Source organism: Thunnus thynnus, chromosome 20 (assembly GCF_963924715.1).
Source record: "Thunnus thynnus chromosome 20, fThuThy2.1, whole genome shotgun sequence".
NCBI lineage: Eukaryota > Metazoa > Chordata > Actinopteri > Scombriformes > Scombridae > Thunnus > Thunnus thynnus.
In genome coordinates, this window is record NC_089536.1 from 8,976,404 (window position 1) to 8,998,031 (window position 21,628).

Consider the following 21,628-nt stretch of genomic DNA (forward strand, 5'->3'; position numbering starts at 1 on the left):
TGGAGCATTTAGCAGCTAAAGAGCCAGATATTTCCCTCATGAGTAAGAAGAAACCAAAAGCTGAGCTAAAAGAGAGCGAATACTGGACTTAAATTCATCAGATGGACAGAAACACGAACATTTTGAGGAAACGGACGGAGATCAACAGCTGCCTAGAAGGTCAGAAAAATACATGAAAACATTTTAAAACACTATAACATGATTTGCAAATGTTTAGCTGTAATGTGAAATACTGGTATGTAATTCATAAATGAGTTAAAACCTCCTAAATCACTGGTATGGTCCTTGACAGAGGTATGAATGTCACAGCCAAACAAAAAGCCAGATAACAGCATGAAATTGTGAGAACCAGGCAGCTGTGTTGTACTCTTTCACAAACAGCAAACTCTACACACACCACTGAGAGCCAGCTCCACTACGACTCTACGACTCTCACTTTAATAACTAATGTTAGGACACAGCTTCAGCTTTGGACAGTCAGTCTGTCTCAGTGAAAGCTGACAAGAAGAAAAGCTAAAGAGAGCTGCTTTCTTTTGAGGTTGGAGCTGAAAAATAACTTTATCTCTCCATGGCGGGTAAGTTAGAGCCTGTTCTCCTCGTGTGTCTTTCCCTCTGCTTTCCACAGACTTTCATGTTGTTTTCCTGGTTTATGTGTGTTTTTGTGTAGACCAGAAGTTACTGTTGGCCGTTGGTGTGTCTGTGGTTCTCCTGGTGCTGCTGCTGCTGCTGGGTCTGATGGTGTACTATCTGTGCAGGAGGAAGGATCAGAGACAGTACCAGGAGCTGCTCTCTACGGTGCCTTCAGTGCCAGCATGCTCTGCTCCGGTCATCCTGGTTTCTCAGGGCTCCTGGGCCACGTTAGTACCATGAATAAAAAATCTTTCCCATAAAATATGCATGTAGAAGTACAGTTTAAAGAATAGGTTCACATTTTTTCAAGTCTGTCTTAAAACAGCACTAACATGCTCACATTAATAGTCACTGTAATAATTCATCTTGTGCATTAAAGCGATGAGGGACAAAATTCGTTTTCCTCATTCTGTGCAAAAATGCATTAAAAACTGCAAAACTAATATGAGGCTTCAGCAATTTGAGTCAGACAAATTGCAGTTTTTTTTAGAATGAAATTCCCTCTTTTTGTTACTACTACTGTAGTACTAACTTTGTGTACAATTACTCATCAGCAACCAAAAACAGTTGAAATGTACATACAGACACATGAGTGTTGTTTCTTGAGAAAGACTTGAAAAAATATAAATCTTTACTATCATTTAGAGTTTTCTCTCACTGTTTATTGATGTAGATCTTTAAAGAATTAAAACTGTAGATTGAAAAATCTTTGCACAAATTTCCATTAAAATGACAAAACATAGTTTGACATCTAAACACATATAAATAAAAATAAGAATATAAAATTACTTGAACATGTATAAATAATTTGTGGCAGAAAGAGCTCAATTAGTTGTTAATCACTTGGCTCAATATAAATATTGATAAGTCATTGACATTGGTTGACAAAACAATCTCAACTTAATGTTCACTTACTTGCTTTTGACCATAGCACATGGTCCTGTGGAGATCCGGTATAGAGTTATTATATATGATATTATAGATTGTTTTCATCAACTGCTTTTGACAAGGTCAGTGTCAACTTTTAAAGGGCAGGTCCAGTATTTTTTGGTTTTTGAGGTTTTTATATCATTCTGTAGCTTCCCAGTATTGTTCCATATGAATTCAAATCCAAAAATTCAAATTTTGGTCGAGGTACGTATGTTTTAGCATCAAAATACCATTTTCCCAAGCCCTTCTAAAAACTTTTCCCATGTGACCTGACGTAGGTTTCTGCATGATGATGTTACTACATATAAATTGATAAAGATATTTATACCACTCAGAAAATCAAAATATCCATTTCTCTGAATCATCAGGGTAGTGGGTAATTTAGTCTTGATTTTAAGAGACACCAGCACTAAAATACCACTGAAATTAGATCATAGAAATCATCTGACCAACATTTGTCGGTTGTCACAATTCATTTGAAAATAATGTGTTGATTTTTAAAAAAATGCTGAACATTTGTCTCTCTCTGTAAAAGGCCCAATGAGGTCCCTTTCACCTTGCCTCCACGCTTTATGACACGAAACCGTGACAACCTGAAGACTGAGGAGAAAGTAGAGGAGGTGGAGGAGATGAAGATGGAGCCTCGGAGGGACATACTAGCCCACCGTGGGTCACTCTCAGTAAGGAGTAGGTCATCACTGCCTTTATTTAGAAGTATGAAAAGATGGTTAGAGCCACTTTGAATTTTAGAAGTGAAATTCAGTCCTTTGAAACATAAATTAAAGGATAATACTGTTAATAACTAATGGGATGTGATTTATAGATAGAAGAGATGTTTGAGCTGCTGATATGACATCCCAGTACCCATCAAATGCATAAGATTGAATTTAAAGGACCAGTGCGCAAGATTTAGTGGGATCTATTGGCAGAAATGGAACATAATATTCGTAAGCATGTTTTAATTAGTGTATAATCACCTGAAACTAAGAATCATTGTGTTTTTGTTACCTTAGAACGAGCCCTTTATATCTACATGAGGAGCGGATCCTCTTCCACAGAGTCCGCCATGTTGCACTGCCATGTTTCTACAGTAGCCCAGAATGGACAAACCGAACACTGTCTCTAGAGAGGGTCTTTTCGTGTTTTTTGTGAGTTTCACAGCCACCGTAGGTTCTCCTACATGCTTGGAAGGGGAGGAAGAGGTTATCAGTTGGTTACAATCTGCAACGTCACCCCTAGATGTCACTAAATCTTACACACTGGTCCTCTAAGTGGTAACAAATTCTTACACGCAGCACACTTCCAGTATATTTATGTTTCCGTCAGGTTGGTACCCGGTGGGGACGCTGCTGGCCGGTCTGTACTCTGCTCCTCCTCTGAACGAGGTGGTGGCGCCTCCTCCCGGCATGGCCACACGTCTCTGCTTCTCCGTGGAGTATCGACACAGCAGCGAACAGCTCATGGTCTCCTTGCTCCGCCTCGGCAACCTCCCTCCCCGTTTTCACGGCAACGTCACACTGGTGGAGCTCCGGCTTCTCCCTGACGACCGGCGGCCCCGCCAGGCCAAAGCCAGAGGCACAGGGCCCGACCCGGAGTTCAACGACTGCTTCGTTTTCCAGGCGAGGACACAAAAGTTTTGAATTAACTGACACACACACAAACAAACCTCAGAGACACAAGAACAAATACTTAAAGCTCAGCTCTAGACCTGTTTTAAGATGTTGAATTTTTGTCTGATATGCTATTTCCACAAAAAAGTGAAATTATCTTGTTATCTTGTGAAATTATCTGCACATGAGATTTGTTGACAGTAAGAAAAATCTAGAAAATCTCCAACTTTATCCTTTAATTTGTATCAGCTCTCATCCCGTCTGTCTCACTCTCTTTCTGTATGTTCCCTCCACAGGTGTCAGGAGTGTGCGTGCCTCAGAGCACCCTGAGTGTGTGCGTGCTGAGTGTGGTGCAAGACGGCAAACGCCACGCTGTGGGCAGGGTGCTGTTTCCTCTAGAGGGGGAGCTCGGTCAGGCCGGCAGGGTGCTCTGGAGAGACCTGGAGACTGAGGACGACACTCAGGTGCACGACAACACACACACAGGAAGCATGCATGCGCACAGATTTTGGCATGTAAGCTCATAATTAGTCTGTCCTCTTGAAATCTGTGTCAGTGTTCAGAGCTGGGTGACGTGCAGGTTTCTCTCAGCTACAGTCCGGCTCTGCAGCGCCTCTCTGTGGTGGTTCTGAGGGCTCGAGGCCTGCAGCTGCTCTCAGACGCAGGTAGAACAACGAGTCAAAATATGAACAGTGGAGTAACAGTGTAAGCATGATAATACGGCATCTGTGTGTGTGTGTTTCCCAGGTGTGTGCGTCCAGGTGAGCTTACAAATACACACTCGGGTGGTGAAGATCAAGCGCAGCTGTGTGGTGAAGGGTGAAACGGATCACTACTTCAACCACAGGATGACCTTTAAACTGCGACCCCAGCACCTGGACGAGGCCTGTCTGAGGTTTGAGCTGCAGCAGCCACATGACGTCAGCTCAGGTGAAACTTACTGTAAAAAACTGCCTTTTGGATTTTAAACTAACCAGATAAAATCGGGCAAAATGTTCAACTTTGGTTCCAGTGAGAGTTCAGGGCTGTTAAAGGTTTTTTCTTTTCTTTTCTTTCTGAGTTTATATTTCCTTTTTTTGGTTCATGTGGTAATGTAATGTCATTATGTGTCAATTTTCTCCACATCTGACAACATACCATACAGTATATCACACAAATTCAATCAAATATCATCCAAACAAAACGTTAAAAAAAAAACATTATTTGATTAAATGCTACTGCAGGTAATCAGATCTTCTTCAGGTTGACTTACAGACAAAGAAATTATAATGCTGAAAAGAGATTTGGTTTTAGGTGAATTCCAGTAAACAAGCAAAGAAGATTATTCGCATTTTTGAATAAAAAAACAAACAAAACGAACAACAATTTACCTAACAGAGGTTTCCACTTGTTGTAATACTGTAAATAAAGATGACAGCACATCTATAAAGGATCTCTTGCACCATATTACAAACCAGTTTCACAGTTTTCTTCCTCAGTTTGCCAGTTAATGTTATCAACATCAAATTGATAAACAGAGGTAGACGTGAAATACAAACAGTTTATAGTTCACGAAAGAAGATAACTTTTTATTTTTGTTGTGTTCAGCTGCACTTAAAAAAGGAGGTTAAGGATTAAGACTCTTGATTTATTAAACCTTTAACCGTTTCATGATGGTTAATTTAAAGAAACCGTGTAAATCTGATCAATTGACTTGCAATATAAACTTCAGTGTTAATGTGAATAGATGAGAGAGGATGAGCTGAGACAGAGGTCAGCTGTGTATTCACCTGTGTTCATGTGTGTCCCAGAGCCTCCGGCCCTAATGGGAGTTCTGGTTTTGGGTCCCTTCATGTACGCCAGGGGCCCGCAGCTGCAGCACTGGATGGACATGGTCAACACGCCGCAGGAGCCGGTTAAACTGTGGCACGGACTCAGCAGGGCCACATAACCCCCAAACCACACTCACACTCTTAACACATGCACGTACAGTACATACACACAATGTTTGCAATAATAAAAAAAGAAAACTACAAACTAAATGTGTTTGTTATTTGCTGCAAAAGTGAAGGAAGATTATTGCAGTAAAGTGACAATAAAAGAACTGAATCAGGAATTTGGGGATTGAACAATATCTGATATTATCTGATGATTAATTTTATCCCTCGATCACACAGAACCAAAGACCTGATTTGACAAGGCGATGACAGTAAATACACAGCTGCTGTATTTATAAAGGAAAGTTGGTAGATTGGAGAAGAAACTAGAAACGCCAGAGGGAAAAAATATGATTTGGTAATAACATGATAATAAGACACAACTTAATTTAAAGCCTCTGCTGCTGTGCTTCCAACTTTTTTCCTTTTCGGCTTGTGACACTTTACAATAAAACATTTTCTGGTTTGGGTTTGTTCTAAAAATGTTCTGAGAATGTTACATACAATGTTCTAGTAATGTTTTTAGTGGGAAGTTTTGTTTTGGTTCCTAAAACATCTCTAAAAACATCCTAAAAATGTTTGGTGACAACCTTCCTCAAACATTCTCAAAACATTTTCCGAATGTTGCAGTGAGAATGTACTTCCTGTGTTATCAAGTAACATTGTGGGATCTTTCTATAATATCTTACCTCAACAACGTCCTGAGAACACCCTCAGAAGAGCAGTTAAAACGTCATTTAACCTTATAGGAACATCATTTGAAATAATAAACATCCTTAAAACATTCTTTGAACATAACATTAAAACGTTTTCTTTAAAACATTATTAGAACTTGTAGGTAACGTTGTAGGTAACGTTGGCCAATGTTGTGGGAACGTTCCCTTCTAGCTGGTTGAGCTGTTAGCGGCTCCACCAAAAAAGCTGTTTCACATGGTTTCAATTTGAGGCCTAAAAAGGTCAAATTATCCACTGTTTCATAAAAAACAGCATTAGAGAAAACTCCAAACCATAAATACTGATTTTTTTGTACTAAAACATAGTTTTTTCTTCTTTCCCCTCCTATTAATTATTTTACGAGCTCACAGATTTATTTTACAACTGTCTGGTGAGGCCTGACTCTTAGGATGGGAGGGAGGGTTAAACCATAAGAGCTGAGAGAGGCACTGATGTATGAGACATCTAGCTTACAGAAAAAGTTAAGTCGGATACTGATTTTATTAAATGTATTTTGTATATGTATTGTTCAGACTGTGGCGCATATTGAGGCTTTATTTTATTTATTTTTATCTATTTCATACATTTCTAAAAGGCAGAAAACAGACAAAGGTGAGGAGGAACCCGACCAGACTTTAGCAGCTCTTCAACACTTCCAGATATTGTCCAGCAGGTGGAGACTTCTTCCTTTGTGTCCGTGAACGCAGCTTCAGTTTGAACCACCGAGTGTGAATAAAGGCGGAAGTCCTGAAAGAGCTGCTGCTGTTCTGTTGTGATCATGGACACAAACGTGACCAATTGTTAAAGTTATCAGTGATAATAGTGGTTTATATCAGGTTTTCATCATGAGGATAAATGAAAACACTTTACTGGAAGGACACAAAGTCGTGTTGGTTCCTTACAACACAGAGCACGTGCCCAGGTAACATCACCTCTGCTGCCAGAAGTCTTTAAAACATCTGTTTGTCTCCTTTATTCTGTTTCCTTCCTAATTATTATCATTTGGTGCTTTTCAATGAGCCTTAAAAGATGCCTTTATTATTCTACGTACTCTCAGTGCTTAATTGTTATTTAGGATGTTTTTCTTTTTGTTAAAAAAGTTGCAAAAATTAGTCACTTAGTCGATTAATCAATAAGTTGATCTGATCTTCAGAACTTTAATCGCCAACGATTTTGATAATCAATTCATCGTTTTCTATGAAAAAATGCCCACATTTTCTGGTTCCAGCTTCTTAAATGTGAATATTTTCTGGTTTCTTTCAAGGCTGCAACTAACAATTATTTTTATTATTGATTAATGGATTTATTGTTTGGTCTATAAAAATATCAGAAAAATGATGATCACTGTTTCCCAGTTTACTGTCATAGAGTTGGCACTTAGTTTAATAACTGACAACCAATTGATAAACGACTTATCACTGCAGCTGTAGTTTCTTATTGGAGAGTATTTTGTATTTGTGAGTAATTTTCTCTAAACAACCCATTACATCATTAAATATTGTTGATAAGGTTCCCTTGAATTTGTGTTTTTATTACAATTATGCCCAAGAAACATTCAGAGCAGGATGATTTACTGTTGAAAAATAAACTCTTCTCTGGCGGGAAAAACTATAAAATGGTGAAACTGTTTCAGAGTAAATCTGTTCACTACTTCACTTTCCTGTCATTTATCAGCTGACATACTGTCTACACAGACACCGATACATCTGCAATAAGCTAATATCGGCCAATTTATGGGTCAGACTCGAGTAGACTTGCCTTTGTTTAGTCTGGTTTATTAATTTTTTATCTTAGTGGTGTTTCACTATTTTATGTGTATCTTTTGTATAAAATTATGAACAACTTTGAGAAGTCTGTCTAGCATAACGTACAACCTGGAAACAGGCCTATTTTTCTTTAATCATCTTGTGATTAGTTGAAGGGTTATCGTCACCCAGGCTGAGGTCAAGAGGTCTGTACCGAGAAAAACTGTGAAATCGCCTTTTTAATGTTCTCACAAATAGAATAAATGTTTCATGAATCTGAAACATAATATAAAAAATCATCATATTATCGTCTTAATATGATATTAAGTACCTGTTTGAAAATTTTATGTGGTTTAGCTCCAGTATTTTTATTCAAGTTTCCCATTAACTGGAGTTTGGTGAAACTGGTTTTAAGGTTGAAGGTATCAGGAAAAAAAACACTGAGTTGAACTTGTGGAAACTTTCAGTCTCACCGACGTGTTTCTGCCTGTCAGGTATCACGAGTGGATGAAGTCTCCTGAGCTGCAGCAGCTGACGGCTTCAGAGCCGCTGACTCTGGAACAAGAGTACGACATGCAGAGGAGCTGGAGGGAAGATAACGACAGTAAGACGTCACCTGCAGGAAAAGTGCACAACAAAAACAACACTTTCACTTTTTATAAACCCTTTTAAAGCAGCGGTTACGATCTGGGGTCGAACTCCGTCTGACTTCAATCATCATCGTTTTTTTTTACTGTCATCCTTCAGATTTATTTGCATAAGTCTTTTTTAGGTAACTCTTAATGTCTCATTTGATCTGTGAAAATCAAAATCACCCTGAGGTCACACACAAGTGAAATATTTCAACCTTCACTCAAAGAAAATCTATTTTTATTTGATATTTTTGTAATTCTGTCTCACCAGAGTGCACGTTTATCATATTGGACAAGCAGCGGTGGGCGGACCCCAGTGTAAAGGAGGAGCAGTGCATGATGGGAGATGTCAACATATTCCTGACCGACCCATCAGACCCGTCATTGGCTGAGCTGGAGATCATGATAGCAGGTGACGCAAAGACTTACTGAACAAAGAGAAGCAACTTACATTTTTCTTTTTATATTTGAACTATTTCAACTTTATTTTCACTTCACTGTTGATTTTTTTTCATGTTGATTGGGTTTCTTGTTTTTAACAGAGCCAAGTTACAGAGGCAAAGGCATCGGAAAGGAGGTGACGTGCATGATGATGTGTTACGGTGAGCTGCTTACAAAGTACCTTTAAATATTTTTTAACATTTGTTAAAAGTTGTTTTGTTATTTACAGTAGGGAGAAGAGAGGTTGACATAGTTTGTGTGCAGATAAAATAAGGACTTTAAAGCTGCTCTAATCAATAATTTTACATTAACATTGGATCAAATAACTACGAGTAATGTGAAACATGTTGCTTGTAGTGACAAAACCACAGAAATCACCCGACTCTGCAGCTCCTCTCAGAGCTACGGAGCGTTTTAGCATCTTTCAGTTTATTGTTTTGGTTTTCACTATGAAACCGAATCCTTTAATTTTTTACCTTTAAAATTCCACCAACTTACATGTGAATAATGATGGAGTTAAGGTATTTATTAATGTTTTTTTTAAAGGGATAATTAATGGATTTTAATAAATTAAGGTATTTTTAGGGATTATTTGCACAGTTTAAAAACCATAAAAAAACTCCTTTTAATTTATACCTTAAAATGCCTTAAATGTCTAAAATCACCATTTGTGAATTACTGTACATTTACAAGGCTCCACCTGTCATCACACAGGTGACTAATTGAACTAAAATATATCCTATTATGGCACTGAAGACATGATATCTATGTAAAAAATGTATCCTAAGACAATTAATTTTATTCACTATTAATTGGCTGAATATCTGAAAATGTTGTAATGTGACCATGTTGTTGTATAATATTTATGTGCTGACAGAAATGCATAAGAAATATAGTGTAGACCTTTTTTTAATTTGATTTTTAAAGCTGTGTTTAATAGTTTTACTTGTTATAATTAAGTAAAAAGGTATCTAACCCTAACCAAGTAATCTAGCTAAACAGTAACTTAACAACTCCTGAACATCTTGTTTTTGTCGACCTCTGGTGGTTTAACTTCTCACCTTGCCACTGTGATGTACAGGTGTACTCCAGGACACTGTGACATCACTGTCGGGGTGTGACAGGCTTGAAAAAGGCAGCGATATACAGCTTTTTAGCATAAATTATTCATTAAACGTTCTGTGAATGGTGATCAATGTTTTGTCTTCCACCAGGAGTCACCAAACTCGGGATTAAAAAGTTTCAAGCGAAAATCGGGCTGGACAACGAGGTCAGCATCGCCATGTTCAAGAAGCTCCACTTCCACGAGGTATAATAAGCCACATAAACTCGTCCAGCAAACAGGATGTTAAGGTACGAAAATCCTGTAAGAGGCTCTGACCATCGTCCTTGTGTCTGTTTGCAGGAGTCGGTGTGTCAGGTGTTCAAAGAGGTGACTCTTGAGATGACGGTGGATGAGTCTGTTCGGACGAGGCTGCTGGACGACGCGACCTACATGAAGGAGAGAGACTACAGACAGACCTGCAGCAACAAACAGGAAGTGATTTCACAGTGACGTGTCGCGCTGGGCTTCACTCACACGTCCTAAAGACTTCCAACGGTGGAAAAAAAACTCTGGGACACCAAACTGGAAACCGGTTTGTAGTTTAGACTTGAGTCTCCTGTTCACCTTTATATGCTGCTTGGTTGGAAGTTATCAGAAGAAACTCTCAGCTGGAGAATATAAATAAATCTTTGTTTTCCTCTTTCTCTCTTTCTATGTCACTTTCTTTCATTTCTTCCTTTTTACTTTTAATATTTATGTATTTTTTTTAAACTGAAAACATAAAAATCCCCAAAACTGATATGATGTTTTCACCAGAAGTCTGTTCTTCTTTACAGTCATCGCTTTCATTTTGGATACTTTGGGACATTTAACTGTTAATTCTTGTTTACTTTTACTCAAGTAAAAATCTGAACTCAGACCTTCTACTTGTAATGTAGTATTTTTCCATTTCTGTATTATTATTATTATTATTATTGTTTCTGAAGTTGAGTATCTGAGTTGCGTCCCTGACATGCAGTCACACAAAATACATGTAAAAAAAACATGCATGCCTCTGATAATGAACCTTTAAAAGAATAGTTTGACATTTTGGCAGGCCGAGAGTTAGATGAGAAGATCAATATCACTCTCATATTTAAGCGTGGTATCAATCTTCTCATCTAATTCTCAGCAAGAAAAAGCAAATAAGCGAATTTCCCAAAATGTCAAACTATTCCTTAAAATTTTAAAAGCATGTACACTTCTGTTTGATAGGAACACGCTACCTATTGTATATTAAAAAGGGCTGCAACTAACAATTATTTTTATTACTGATTAAACTGCTGAATATTTTCTTCATTAATCAATTAATCAGTTGTCTATAAAACGTCTGTTATAATTTCCAAGAGTCCAAAGTTACGTCTTTAAATATCTTATTTTGACTGAACAACAGTCCAAAACCCAAAGATATTCAGTTTACTATCATGTACGACCAACAAAAAGCATAACATCATCACATTTGAGACTTTTTTTTGGCATATTTGCTTAAATAATGGCTAAAAAGATTATTCAATTATCAAAATAGTTCTGATTAATTTTCAGTCTTTCTCGCGACTTCAGTGATGCTGTTCGACCAAAACTTTCTTCCTTTCTTCTTCTTGCACACTCCTTCGCTTTTAAAAAGTCCATTAAATCGGCTTTTTTCTTCTTGTACATTTTTAATGTATATAATAAATCACGAGCCTGCAGGTTTCACTGTCAGTGATTTTTACGTTTAGACTAACTGCTTTTTGCAGAAGCATTTTGTCGCGGTCTCTGCCGCTGAGAGAAGATGAAGGATAGAAGCGTCCTGCGGTTTCTGATATCTGGTGGTTGGAAGTGGAAATGGGAAAAGAAATGTTAATTAATTTATGGTGTCTGATGGACACAATGTGAGTGCTGTTTATGAGTTTTCCTCATTTAAACTTTGGAAATCTGATTATGATGAAGACTTTTGCCCCCGTAACATCCTTCAGAGAAACCTTTTCGACTTGATGTTCAGTTCAGTAGAAGCAGGAACGTTTCTGGTAGCTGAATATGGACCAAGAGGCTCGGGTTTGTCGTCTTATTTGGGTTGAATCCAATTTAATCCTCAAATGATATATCACTACATCAAGATCCCAAAATCACTGTGACAACTTTTGTAGCAGCACTGCAAACAAAACAACTAAAGTCAAAAAATAAAGGAGGGAGAGGCGAGTTTTTACCTCTGTAAATTTGCTTCACTATCGCTAAAAGTAATTCAAACCCTCCAAACTGTTGACATTCAGAGGAGACCAGGATCAAAACGGTTCAAGAACAGCAACCATTTAATTCTAGATATGTCACTTTTAGGCCTGTGCATAAATATCAGGGTGCTTATTAAGGGGTTAACAGTTTTCTCAGTAAACACTGAAGTGCAGAGATTAATATTTTTCATGTTCATAAAGACTGAGGTTCAGTCACAGTGAAACAAATGTGATGTGCATTACAGCAAACATATTTGTCTCATATTCCTCCTAATTGCTGCATTAGTCCGCTGCATTTCTCATCATTTTTCCGTTGAAAACCGAAGGCTGGTTGATTACACGCTAACACAACATTACTTGTTGTGTCGACTCCAACTATTCCAGTCAAGTCATTTCAGCGCTTTTGAGATCAAGATACAGATATTTTAGGTTCAGTTAATGATAATCTCACATTTAAGAACATTTTCTGAGACATTTTTCATTTTCTCACTAAAAAATGAGAAAGGGGAGTAATTGATCAAAATGTTGATTTTAATTATCACTGCTTTCATGGTTTCCAGTCTTATTTATGGAGGTTGTACTGTGGATGTATAGGAACTGGATACCCGACTCAAAGATGGAGCCCAATCACTGTAATGAAAATAGCTCACCTGGCACGTGAGCTAAAACAGTTTTCTAGCTTCCCGTGTTTGTTTACGTGTCGTGAGACCCTCTGAATATGGTTTCCTGCTGGCCCAACTATAAAACTTTAAAATCACTTTTCTAGGTTCTGGGAAAGTTTTACAAATATACAACCTTCATGGTTTAAAAAATCACAATACAAAGAGTCATAATTTACCTTATTTGCAGTTTTAGATGTCCTGTCAACAGTTTTATAGACGTCTCTTTTATAATTAACACTGTGAAAAACTGGCAGCAAGGCTTAGTGGTGGCGCCGTATCCAGCTGTCTTAAAGCACCAGTATGTAAGATTTAGTGGCATCTAGCAGTGAGGTTGCAGATCGCAACCGAGTGAATACACCCTCCCTTCCAAGCATGTAGGAGAACCTACGGTGCCTGTGAAAAGTGAAAGTGTTTGGTTTGTCCACTCTGGTATACCATAGAAACATGGTAGTGCAACATGGCGGGCTCCGTGGAAGTGGACCTGCTCCCTATGTAGATATAAAGGCTCATTCTAAGGTAACGAAAACACAATGATTCTTAGTTTCAGGTGATTATAGACAAATAAAAACATACTTATGAATATTATTCCATTTCTGCCAGGTCCGTTCAGCTAGATGCCACTAAATTCTGTCCACTGGTCCTTTAACACGTCCATGGGTTGTTGGAAAGACGGTAGGCAACACTCAAGGCTGAGAAAACTTCCACCTCCTCTGCATGTTTTTCAGGTTAAAAAAATGAATTTCAGTTTTTGTTTAGAGTTAATTTACAGTTAATTTCGTAAAACGAACTGATCAGTTAAAGAGAAGGCAAATGAGGACAGTGCACTATGTATTAGAAATGTAAATTACATTATGTATTATAAAGTGATACATCTCAAGAGAACTGTAAGTAGAGTTAGTGCATTATTAATTCAACAACTTACATCGTATATTTGTTTTTTATCTCTACGTCTGTCAGTGGGTCGGTCATGGTAAATGGTAAATGGACTGTACTTGTATAGTGCCTTTCTGGTCTTCTGACCACTCAAAGCGCTCAAAATAAATAAATAATGAAATATCTCAAAAACTATCAGATGGATTAAGATGAAACTTGGGACAGACGTTCATAGTCCCAAGAGGTTTAATCCTACTGACTTTGGTGTTGCCCTGACTTTTCATCTAGTGCCACCATCAAGTTGACATTTGTGGATCGGCATTAAATGTTACAACTGTTGATGGATTGCCAAAGTCAATCAGTCAGTCAAATCATATCCCTCTCACAATGAATTGTAATAATAATAAGTGATCCTCTAACTTTCCATCAAGGGCCATCATCAGGTCAAAATCCTTATTTGTTTTGGTTTAAGATAAAATGCCTGCAAAACTAATGACATTCCCATCAGCCTCAGTTGTAGCTCTACTGTGTTTAAGTGCAGCCTCACAGCAGCATATGAAAAGATAACAAATTTCATCATAATACAGTATTGATATAAATGTATATAATGTATAGAACTAGCACATTCACTTTTTTTTGGTTTTTAGTTGAAAAAACAACCTACAAACTTTTCTATGATATGAAATTCAGGATTTAACAGTTTGAAACTTCTCATGTCTGCAGCCATTTAGAGGAATCAGCTCTCACACTAAGATGAAAGCCTGTATACGTTTGCTTTTTGTCACTTATGACAAGCAATTTCCTGCAGTTTTCTTTATGGCTTTCTGTAATGCATTTATCTAGACATGAGCAATCATGGAGGCTTGTTTCTCGGTACTTTAACTTCGCTGCGCCGCAAGTTTCAGTTTTCCAGCTACTACAACAAACAAGTTTCACCGAGCTAATGGTGAGTAGCTTTTCTCTGAAATATTAGCTTTCCGCCTCATGTTTCACGTCATCACATGAGCTAATTCACAATAATGTTTCGGATGTGGTCTAAAGTGCAGTTAAAGCGATGATGATAATTAGGAAATTGATATGATCCATCATGCAAACTTCTGGTCATCAGTGTTTGTGTGATGGAGTTTAGTTCTTATATTCACAGTTCAATTTAGAGTAATTTGTATCTTTTCGTATAAAAGCAGAAAAAACACATTTTACCACCTTCACAATGATATCATTAAACTATGACTATAAGTTAGAGTAGATGTTAGATGTTCTGGATCCGTAACAGCACAGTGTGTTTCCAAACGGAAGTGAAAGTGCGTCATTTGTTTCACAGTTTGAGTTTGCAGTTTTCTTGTTGAATACCTTTTTGGTTACCGACCAAATTCATTTTTTCTAGCAGCAAGTGTTGAAAATTGTTCAGAAAGTAGGAACTGAACATCACAAGCCAGCGCCGCACAGGAGGAGTGTTTTTGACTGGTGTTGTTATATGCTGGACGCTGTATGGCGTTGAATTAATGGTGTTCGATGAGTCCGGAACAGCGAATTGTGAAGAAAAATGGTGATTTAAAACAGGTTGTGGGACACTTGGCTTGTGATGCACTGATAACACTGTCAGATTGTTATTTTATTCTATTCTTCGATCAGATATATCCTGATATAATCATCTTACTAATTTTAGGGCTGTATTTTACTTAGGCAAAGTTGTATAAAACGAAATGAAACCCTGATACATTTGAGAAGTAAATTAACAAAGCAAATTAACTTTGGATTAACTTTTTTGATGATTGATTAATTGTTTTGAGTCATTTTTAAGCAAAAATGTCCACATTTTCTTATTCCAGTTTCTCAAATGTGAATATGTTCTGGTTTCTTTTTGATAATAAGTTAAATTTCTTTGAGTTGTAGACTACTGGTCAGGACAAAAGAAGACATCTGAAGATGTCAACTTGGGCTTTGGAAAACAGTAAACAACATTTTTACCATTTTCGGACATTTCATAGACGACTAATCAAGAAAATAATCATCAGACTAAATGATGATGAAAATAATCGTTAGGTGCAACCCTAATTTTGTTACATGGAAAGTTTTTCCTTCATTCCTGTGTGAAGTATTGAAAAGTATCCGTATTGTATTGGCACAGGTATCAAAAACATTTAAAATTATACACAACTACATAAGATCCTACTACAGTTTTAATCCTTGATTAATCTTAGTTGAGAGAATTTTCCAGTTGGTGAGGTGTAATTTTCACCGTTATTCTTCTGTAACACAAACAGTCACATGGTTCAGATATTCCTTGCAGTGCATAGCCATTTATTAACGCTGACAATGTTTGAGCATAGACAAAGCTGTACAAGAACCAGTGCAGCAGATTGTAAAGGCAGATTTTTTTTGCATGAAGACGTCCTGACAGATGAAAATAAGTTGTGAAGAAGAAGTTTCCTTTCATTTCTATCATTTCCATTACAGATGACAGACAAGAAGAAGAAGAAGAAAGGCATTTCAGACTTTGGACCTCTTTGGACCCTCAGTCACCAGAGTATTTGGGGCTAAATGTTGTAACTAATGCAGCAGTGTTTAAAGGACGATACCCGTGATATCTCTTGAACAACAAAACATGAAAACACTCATTATATTGTAAATCATGCTGTTTGTGTTTTTGCATTTTTCCTGTCTTCCATGTGTCCACCGGTTTCCATTCATGGTCTGAAAATCAATTAGCAGACTCATCAAAGTCTTCATTATTGTTGTCTGGTAATGTAGTTATCTGGTTTGACAACATTACAATGCATTTCCCCATAACAACAATTAAATATAAATAATTTAATGTTCCAACAAATCTAGCAGGTTTCAAGAGTATAATTGGTATTCAGAAATAAATGGAAACTAATGACTGCAGGGGAAGTACGAGAAATACACCCAGAAGTCTGAAGCCCAACAGCATGATTAATGAATCAAAATGATATGTAGACAGAATGTAACACATGCATGATCCTGTTAGTACAGTTAGTGCACCAGAAGTTTGCATGACTGATTAATTTAGGTCAATACAGAATATCAATACATCAGCCGATATTCATTTTATAACTTTTTTTTCTCCAAGTTTATAACAATCCCTTGAATTAGTTTAAGAGTTTAGAGGATTTGTATTGAGCGGTACATTTTACCTTTGAAAAAAATCTTGTCATTGCTGTCTGATGGACAAACTATGTAATGACTACTCTGTATTTAAATTATCTTAACACATATCTTTGACATTTCTGTACTGCAGTTTCTTGTTATTTATTGATACAATTATATCTGTGATATATCAGCCAAACTGAGGTAACAGTTTAGTTTGCATGCCAGACGTCTTTTATCTGCGAGATTTAGCTGGTTTGACTGATGTAAGACTTGAAAGACGGAGGAGGCCAAACACACAAGTTGAACTCTACATTCACACAGCCTTCACTGCACATGCTCAGACTGCCACATCTCACACTGGCTGATGCACAACTCTTGACTGTCAGTTAACACATGACTCAACGCTCCAGTGCAGCACAGACAGGGCCACCTGACATTTTACTGGACATCTCTCAAATCAGCCCGAGATCCATGTAATGCACCGAACTGCAAAGCGGCTGGTGGGCTGCTGGGCAAAGTGCAAAACATGGTCGACGGGCAGACATTTAAGACGATGACTTTTTATAAAACAGGCTGTAGTACAAAGAGGGTACAAGAGCGACAACAATTCCATAGGAATTTAAGATGATTTTTACACATCTGTCCATCCTCCTTCATCTATCTGTACAGACTCTTCACCTCCCGGCACCGCAAACAGGGTGAAGGGAAGCAGGGTTGCCCATTTTAATGAGAATCATGATTTCAGCATATTAAAAAAAAATCCCAGTATTCACAGATTGGAGTGGAAAACCTGAAGCTCTGGGTATCGATGGAGGCAGATGAGTATTTAGTTCTTAGACGCTTGCGTGGAATCAAGAAACTCCTTCGCTGCAGACGACATGTTTTGCACCAGCTGTCTGACGACACCCTCCTGCTCTCTGGCCCAGGATAGGCCGTCGTCCACGGCAGCGTTGATCGGCACACACATGGCTTCCTTTTGCAGGTCGGTCAGCCGGCAGGCGGCGGCAACTCCGGCCAATCCCAGCAGCAGCAGCAGGAGGAGCTTGAACATCAGGCCAATCAGAGAACGTCGAGGTTTAGGCACCGATTGCACAACAGCCTTTTTATCTGCTGAAATGAGACAAAGTGGGCGACATTAGAACAACAATTCCTTAATAAGTTATATTCTTGAAGAAGTACACCTGGAGTTTCGCCTGTTTTGGTGCATTAACTACAATTCAAGTACATCATGTGGGTGCTGGGATCAAGGACGGTTCAAGATCCAGTATTTGAGAGTCAGCCGCCAAACATCAACCATGTCGGTTTAAGAAAAAATATGACAAAAATTCACATTAGGCTTCCATTAACATCCATCTTTGCTTATTGGTTATGTTCTGGGTTTGTTTTTTGACAATGTAACACATGAATGTGACGCTTTTAGGAAGCCGATTCTCAAATCTCAGATGGTGAATTATCTTTTGAACGTATTACCGAGAGCTGTTGAAACAGTTGCTGGTAAAAACTGTACAGAAGCCGACAACCACCTGGAAGGTGGAGAATCAACGTCAAAAGTTAAGGACACTTAAAATATTGGTGATTTGTAGTTGGGCAAATGGGGGAAAAACTTCCTGCCTCACAAAAAAATTATCATCTGAGTTTTAGGAAGTCTATTATTCTTGAGGTGAGTCATAAATTCTGCCAACGAAACATGTGCATCCATATTGTTGAGTTGGAAATACTCAAACCATCTCCAAGTTGTGTGTATGTTGTTATAAAGTGGCCAATGCCGACTCAATGTGGCAAAAATAAAGTACTTAGAAAACCACCCTTTTCTTGTAAGTAAGACTTTGAGTTTTCAACCTTTCTGACTTGTGTTCACACTGCTAATATGCAAGTCCATCAAAATGGATCTGACGCACAGCTCTTCTCCAATATACCCTCCGTATACCTATAGTCTTTTGACTTACGTATGACCTATAAATCCTCATAAACACTACTTATACAGACCAGCATTATTAGAGCCAAAATGATCGAGTGAATAAAGCAGGATTTCCTGGAGAAGAGATGTGTGGTCTGCAACTCCCTGTGAGGTATTTAGTCCCACCTGCTGCCTGTCCGTTCTTCTTCTTCCTCTCCTCGTTCCTCTTCTTCTGTTGCTCCTGTGCAGCCAAGGCGGCCATCTGAGCGTTGTACTCTTTCCTCCTCTTGTCCTTCTCCTCCGCCTTCTCCCGTTTACGAGCCTCCTTCTCTCTGGCCTCCCGCTCCCTCTGCTTCGCCTCCCTCTTCTTCTCCAGCTCTGATCGAGGAAAGAAGAAACAGAGTGAGGGTCTCTGGCACAATTTCACCTACTTCCAAGGTGCACGGAGAAGGGAAATAAGTCTAGAAAGATGAGAACTCCCGCAACACTTGTAGTATGAGGAACAACTTTATTAGTTGACCGATGCGTTTCAGCTTGTGGCCTTCATCAGGGTCATGAAGGCTAACTAATAAAGTTGTTCCTCATACTATAAGTGTTGCGGGAGTTCTCATCCTTCTGAGGAAAGAAGAAAAAAATACATTTAGAGGTCAGACAGATCATCATCACATTCATTCAAACCAGAATGTTAATTTCACTTCCAGGAAGCGTGTTGCTGGTTTCCTGCCACTTATTAAAATGCCCTTCATCTTCAGCTCTAAACCTCAGCAGATAAAACTTCTGAAACCAGAAAAGCACTTTACTTTACTATCTCAGCCTACTTACCATGTTGTCAGCAAGAGAAACATAATCGATCTTTGATAACGACATCTAAGAGGAAATTCAGGAGGCAAATTAATTCGTAGACTGGAAGTGTTTCAATATTTTTTGAGTGAACTCTGAACTTTTAACACTGATAAATCTTCACTTTCACATTTATTTCAGAGTGTAATGATTTCCTGCATCCAGTGTGCAACTAACGATTTCCATCGATTTATCTGTCGATTATTTTCTTGATTCATTGTTAGGTCGTCTTGAGTTGTTTTGTTTTGTCTGACCAACAGTCCAAAACCCCCAAAATATTCAATTTACTGTGATGTAAGACGGAGAAAGGCAGTGAATCATCACATTTGAAAACCTGGAACCAGTCAGTGTTTGTCATTTTTGCTTGAACAGTAACTTAAACAATTAATTGATCATCAAAATAGTTGTCTGTTAATTATCTTTTGATTGACAAATCGATTAATTGCTGCAGCTCTAGTTGGAAGGGAATAAGAACAACATGGGCATGTTTTAAGACCAGGTAGGTGTTATATACTGAATAACTAGTCTTGCTCATAAAAATCACAGATGATCATCTGGGTGAAGAAACATCGTACCCAAGATGAAGACAAAAAGAGGTTTTAGCTATTTTTCATCTGTCATCTTAAAACACTTTTTTTAAGGTTAACTCACTTTTCAGTGTCTGTTGGTGTCCGATGCTTTTATGTGAATTGTTTTTAGTGGCCCGTTGTGAGAGGCAAAGTCTGCGAGAGGCAATAAAGGCCACATTTCATTTCATAATGGTTGGATCAATACCAACATGAACAAAATGTACATAATCAGAACTCAGCCTTTAACTGTGATGGTTCCCACTGCAGAAACTGTCTCACAGAAGACGGCATTGTGTTGTACTTCTCTAGCTTCAGAGACGGGACTCTGTCAAACCTTAAAGGATAGGTTCAACATACCCGTACAATGGTGTCAAAGAAATTCCTTCCTAAAGCAGTTTCAATGTGTGATGGGGGACAGAATTTGCATAATTTCTGTGCAAAAATGGACTCTAAACTTTAGCTGAAGCTAATAAGACTTCTCTGAGATAAGACACATCAAGTGGTTATCTTCCAAAATTAGTCTTTTTAGTATGAAATTCCTGCTTTGTCTGTTTCAAAACTTGGTACTAAAAAGACAGTAACTCTAGAGGATTGATTTGTCAAACTCAGACTGCAGGCCTCATACTGGCTTTAGCTGAACTGAAGTTATAAGAAACAGCGACTGTGAATTTTGACCCCTATTACTTACATTACAACTGCTTAAAGAAGGGATTTCTTTGCAGTCAGTGTGGGCAGGAAAAACAATTAAAGCAACCAGTAACTGTTTCTATGTTGATATGGGCATGTTAGTTTTGTTTTCAGATAAAACAAACCCTTCCTCGCCCTGTCTGCAGGGCACTGGCACACCTGGATTACGACTACTTCCAAGTGCACTAATGTGTAGTCTCCGGTTTTGCAGTATTTCACATTTTGATCAAAAAGGGCATGTGGTGTGCTCTTGAAAATATAAATTACGGTAAATATACGGTATGTAAAAAAGTAAAATGTACATTCATTGTAGACAATGTGCTGGACTAGGTCGAGGATTTACAGTACAGGTGTGATACCTGAGTTTCACTGACACCAAAGCGAGACATTTTTTACAGTTTACTGTGAAATATGTCTTTCTAGCGAGCCTTTTTTTTCATTTAACAAAAGAAGCCAAAGTTCTCAAATTATAAATGTTTTTTAAATGCAAACAGCATATTCATAAGAAATAAAAGAGGCTCAAACAGGCTAATTTTTTATTTAAATCAGAAACTATCTGATCAAGAGTAAGAAAACAAAGAAAGAAATCTGACTCGACATTTGTTGCCACTTTTCAGTACTCGACAATCTTTGATAATCTGTACGAACACATTTCTGTCAGTACCAAACAAGTATCGCGGTTCCCACACCTCCTCCTTTGAAGCTCAAATAAAATGATTTCTTGACGACTCACCTTTTTCCCTCAAAAGCCGTTTCTCTCGTGCACGATCGACGTCTTCCTGGATGGCTCTCATGTGCTGCAGAACCTGAAAGAAACTTTCTGTTAGTTTTACACACTGATATTGAGAAGTTAACTGTACTCGTCCAGTCATTGTTTGGTCTCTCTCTCTATCTCTCACCTTGGAGGAACACTGTTTGCACTGCTTCTCATCCAGACAATCTCCCGCCGCCTTGGCCAGGCCGGGCTCGAGCGGGTTATCCTTCAGATCCAACCACTTCAGACTCTGACAACAAACACACACACAAGCAAAGTTAAATAAATAATGTCAGACATCAATACAAAGCCAGAGAAGCAACCGC

The 21,628-nt window shown here is 38.2% G+C and overlaps 3 protein-coding genes across 4 annotated transcripts in view; 2 read left to right on the forward strand and 1 right to left on the reverse strand.

The window, feature by feature from the left end:
• Positions 1-651: 651 nt before the first annotated feature.
• On the forward strand, positions 652-5,243 carry syt15 (synaptotagmin XV). The gene is made up of 7 exons (XM_067576790.1): positions 652-857; positions 2,096-2,247; positions 2,887-3,179; positions 3,467-3,634; positions 3,727-3,835; positions 3,918-4,100; positions 4,961-5,243. Exons 1-7 carry the CDS (start codon positions 736-738, stop codon positions 5,098-5,100), a joined length of 1,167 nt encoding a protein of 388 aa, XP_067432891.1. The 5' UTR covers positions 652-735; the 3' UTR covers positions 5,101-5,243.
• A 1,274-nt stretch (positions 5,244-6,517) lies between these two features.
• nat9 (N-acetyltransferase 9) lies at positions 6,518-10,582 on the forward strand. Its single transcript, XM_067576481.1, has 6 exons — positions 6,518-6,722; positions 8,040-8,149; positions 8,449-8,589; positions 8,720-8,779; positions 9,833-9,927; positions 10,024-10,582. The coding sequence occupies exons 1-6, from the start codon at positions 6,646-6,648 to the stop codon at positions 10,171-10,173; spliced, it is 633 nt and encodes a 210-aa protein (XP_067432582.1). The 5' UTR covers positions 6,518-6,645; the 3' UTR covers positions 10,174-10,582.
• Positions 10,583-15,724: 5,142 nt separating this feature from the next.
• lrrc59 (leucine rich repeat containing 59) overlaps positions 15,725-21,628 on the reverse strand; it is an 8,503-nt gene continuing 2,599 nt past the window's right edge. The window contains exons 5-8 of one of the 2 annotated variants that reach the window (XM_067576273.1): positions 21,448-21,552; positions 21,282-21,354; positions 18,639-18,830; positions 15,725-17,662 (exon numbers count right to left, since the gene is read on the reverse strand). In XM_067576273.1, the coding sequence (XP_067432374.1) occupies positions 17,382-17,662; positions 18,639-18,830; positions 21,282-21,354; positions 21,448-21,552 (651 nt within the window). In that variant the 3' untranslated portion in view covers positions 15,725-17,381. Of the gene's footprint in view, positions 17,666-18,638; positions 18,831-21,281; positions 21,355-21,447; positions 21,553-21,628 lie in introns of both variants that reach the window. The other variant, XM_067576272.1, reaches the window with a different exon arrangement.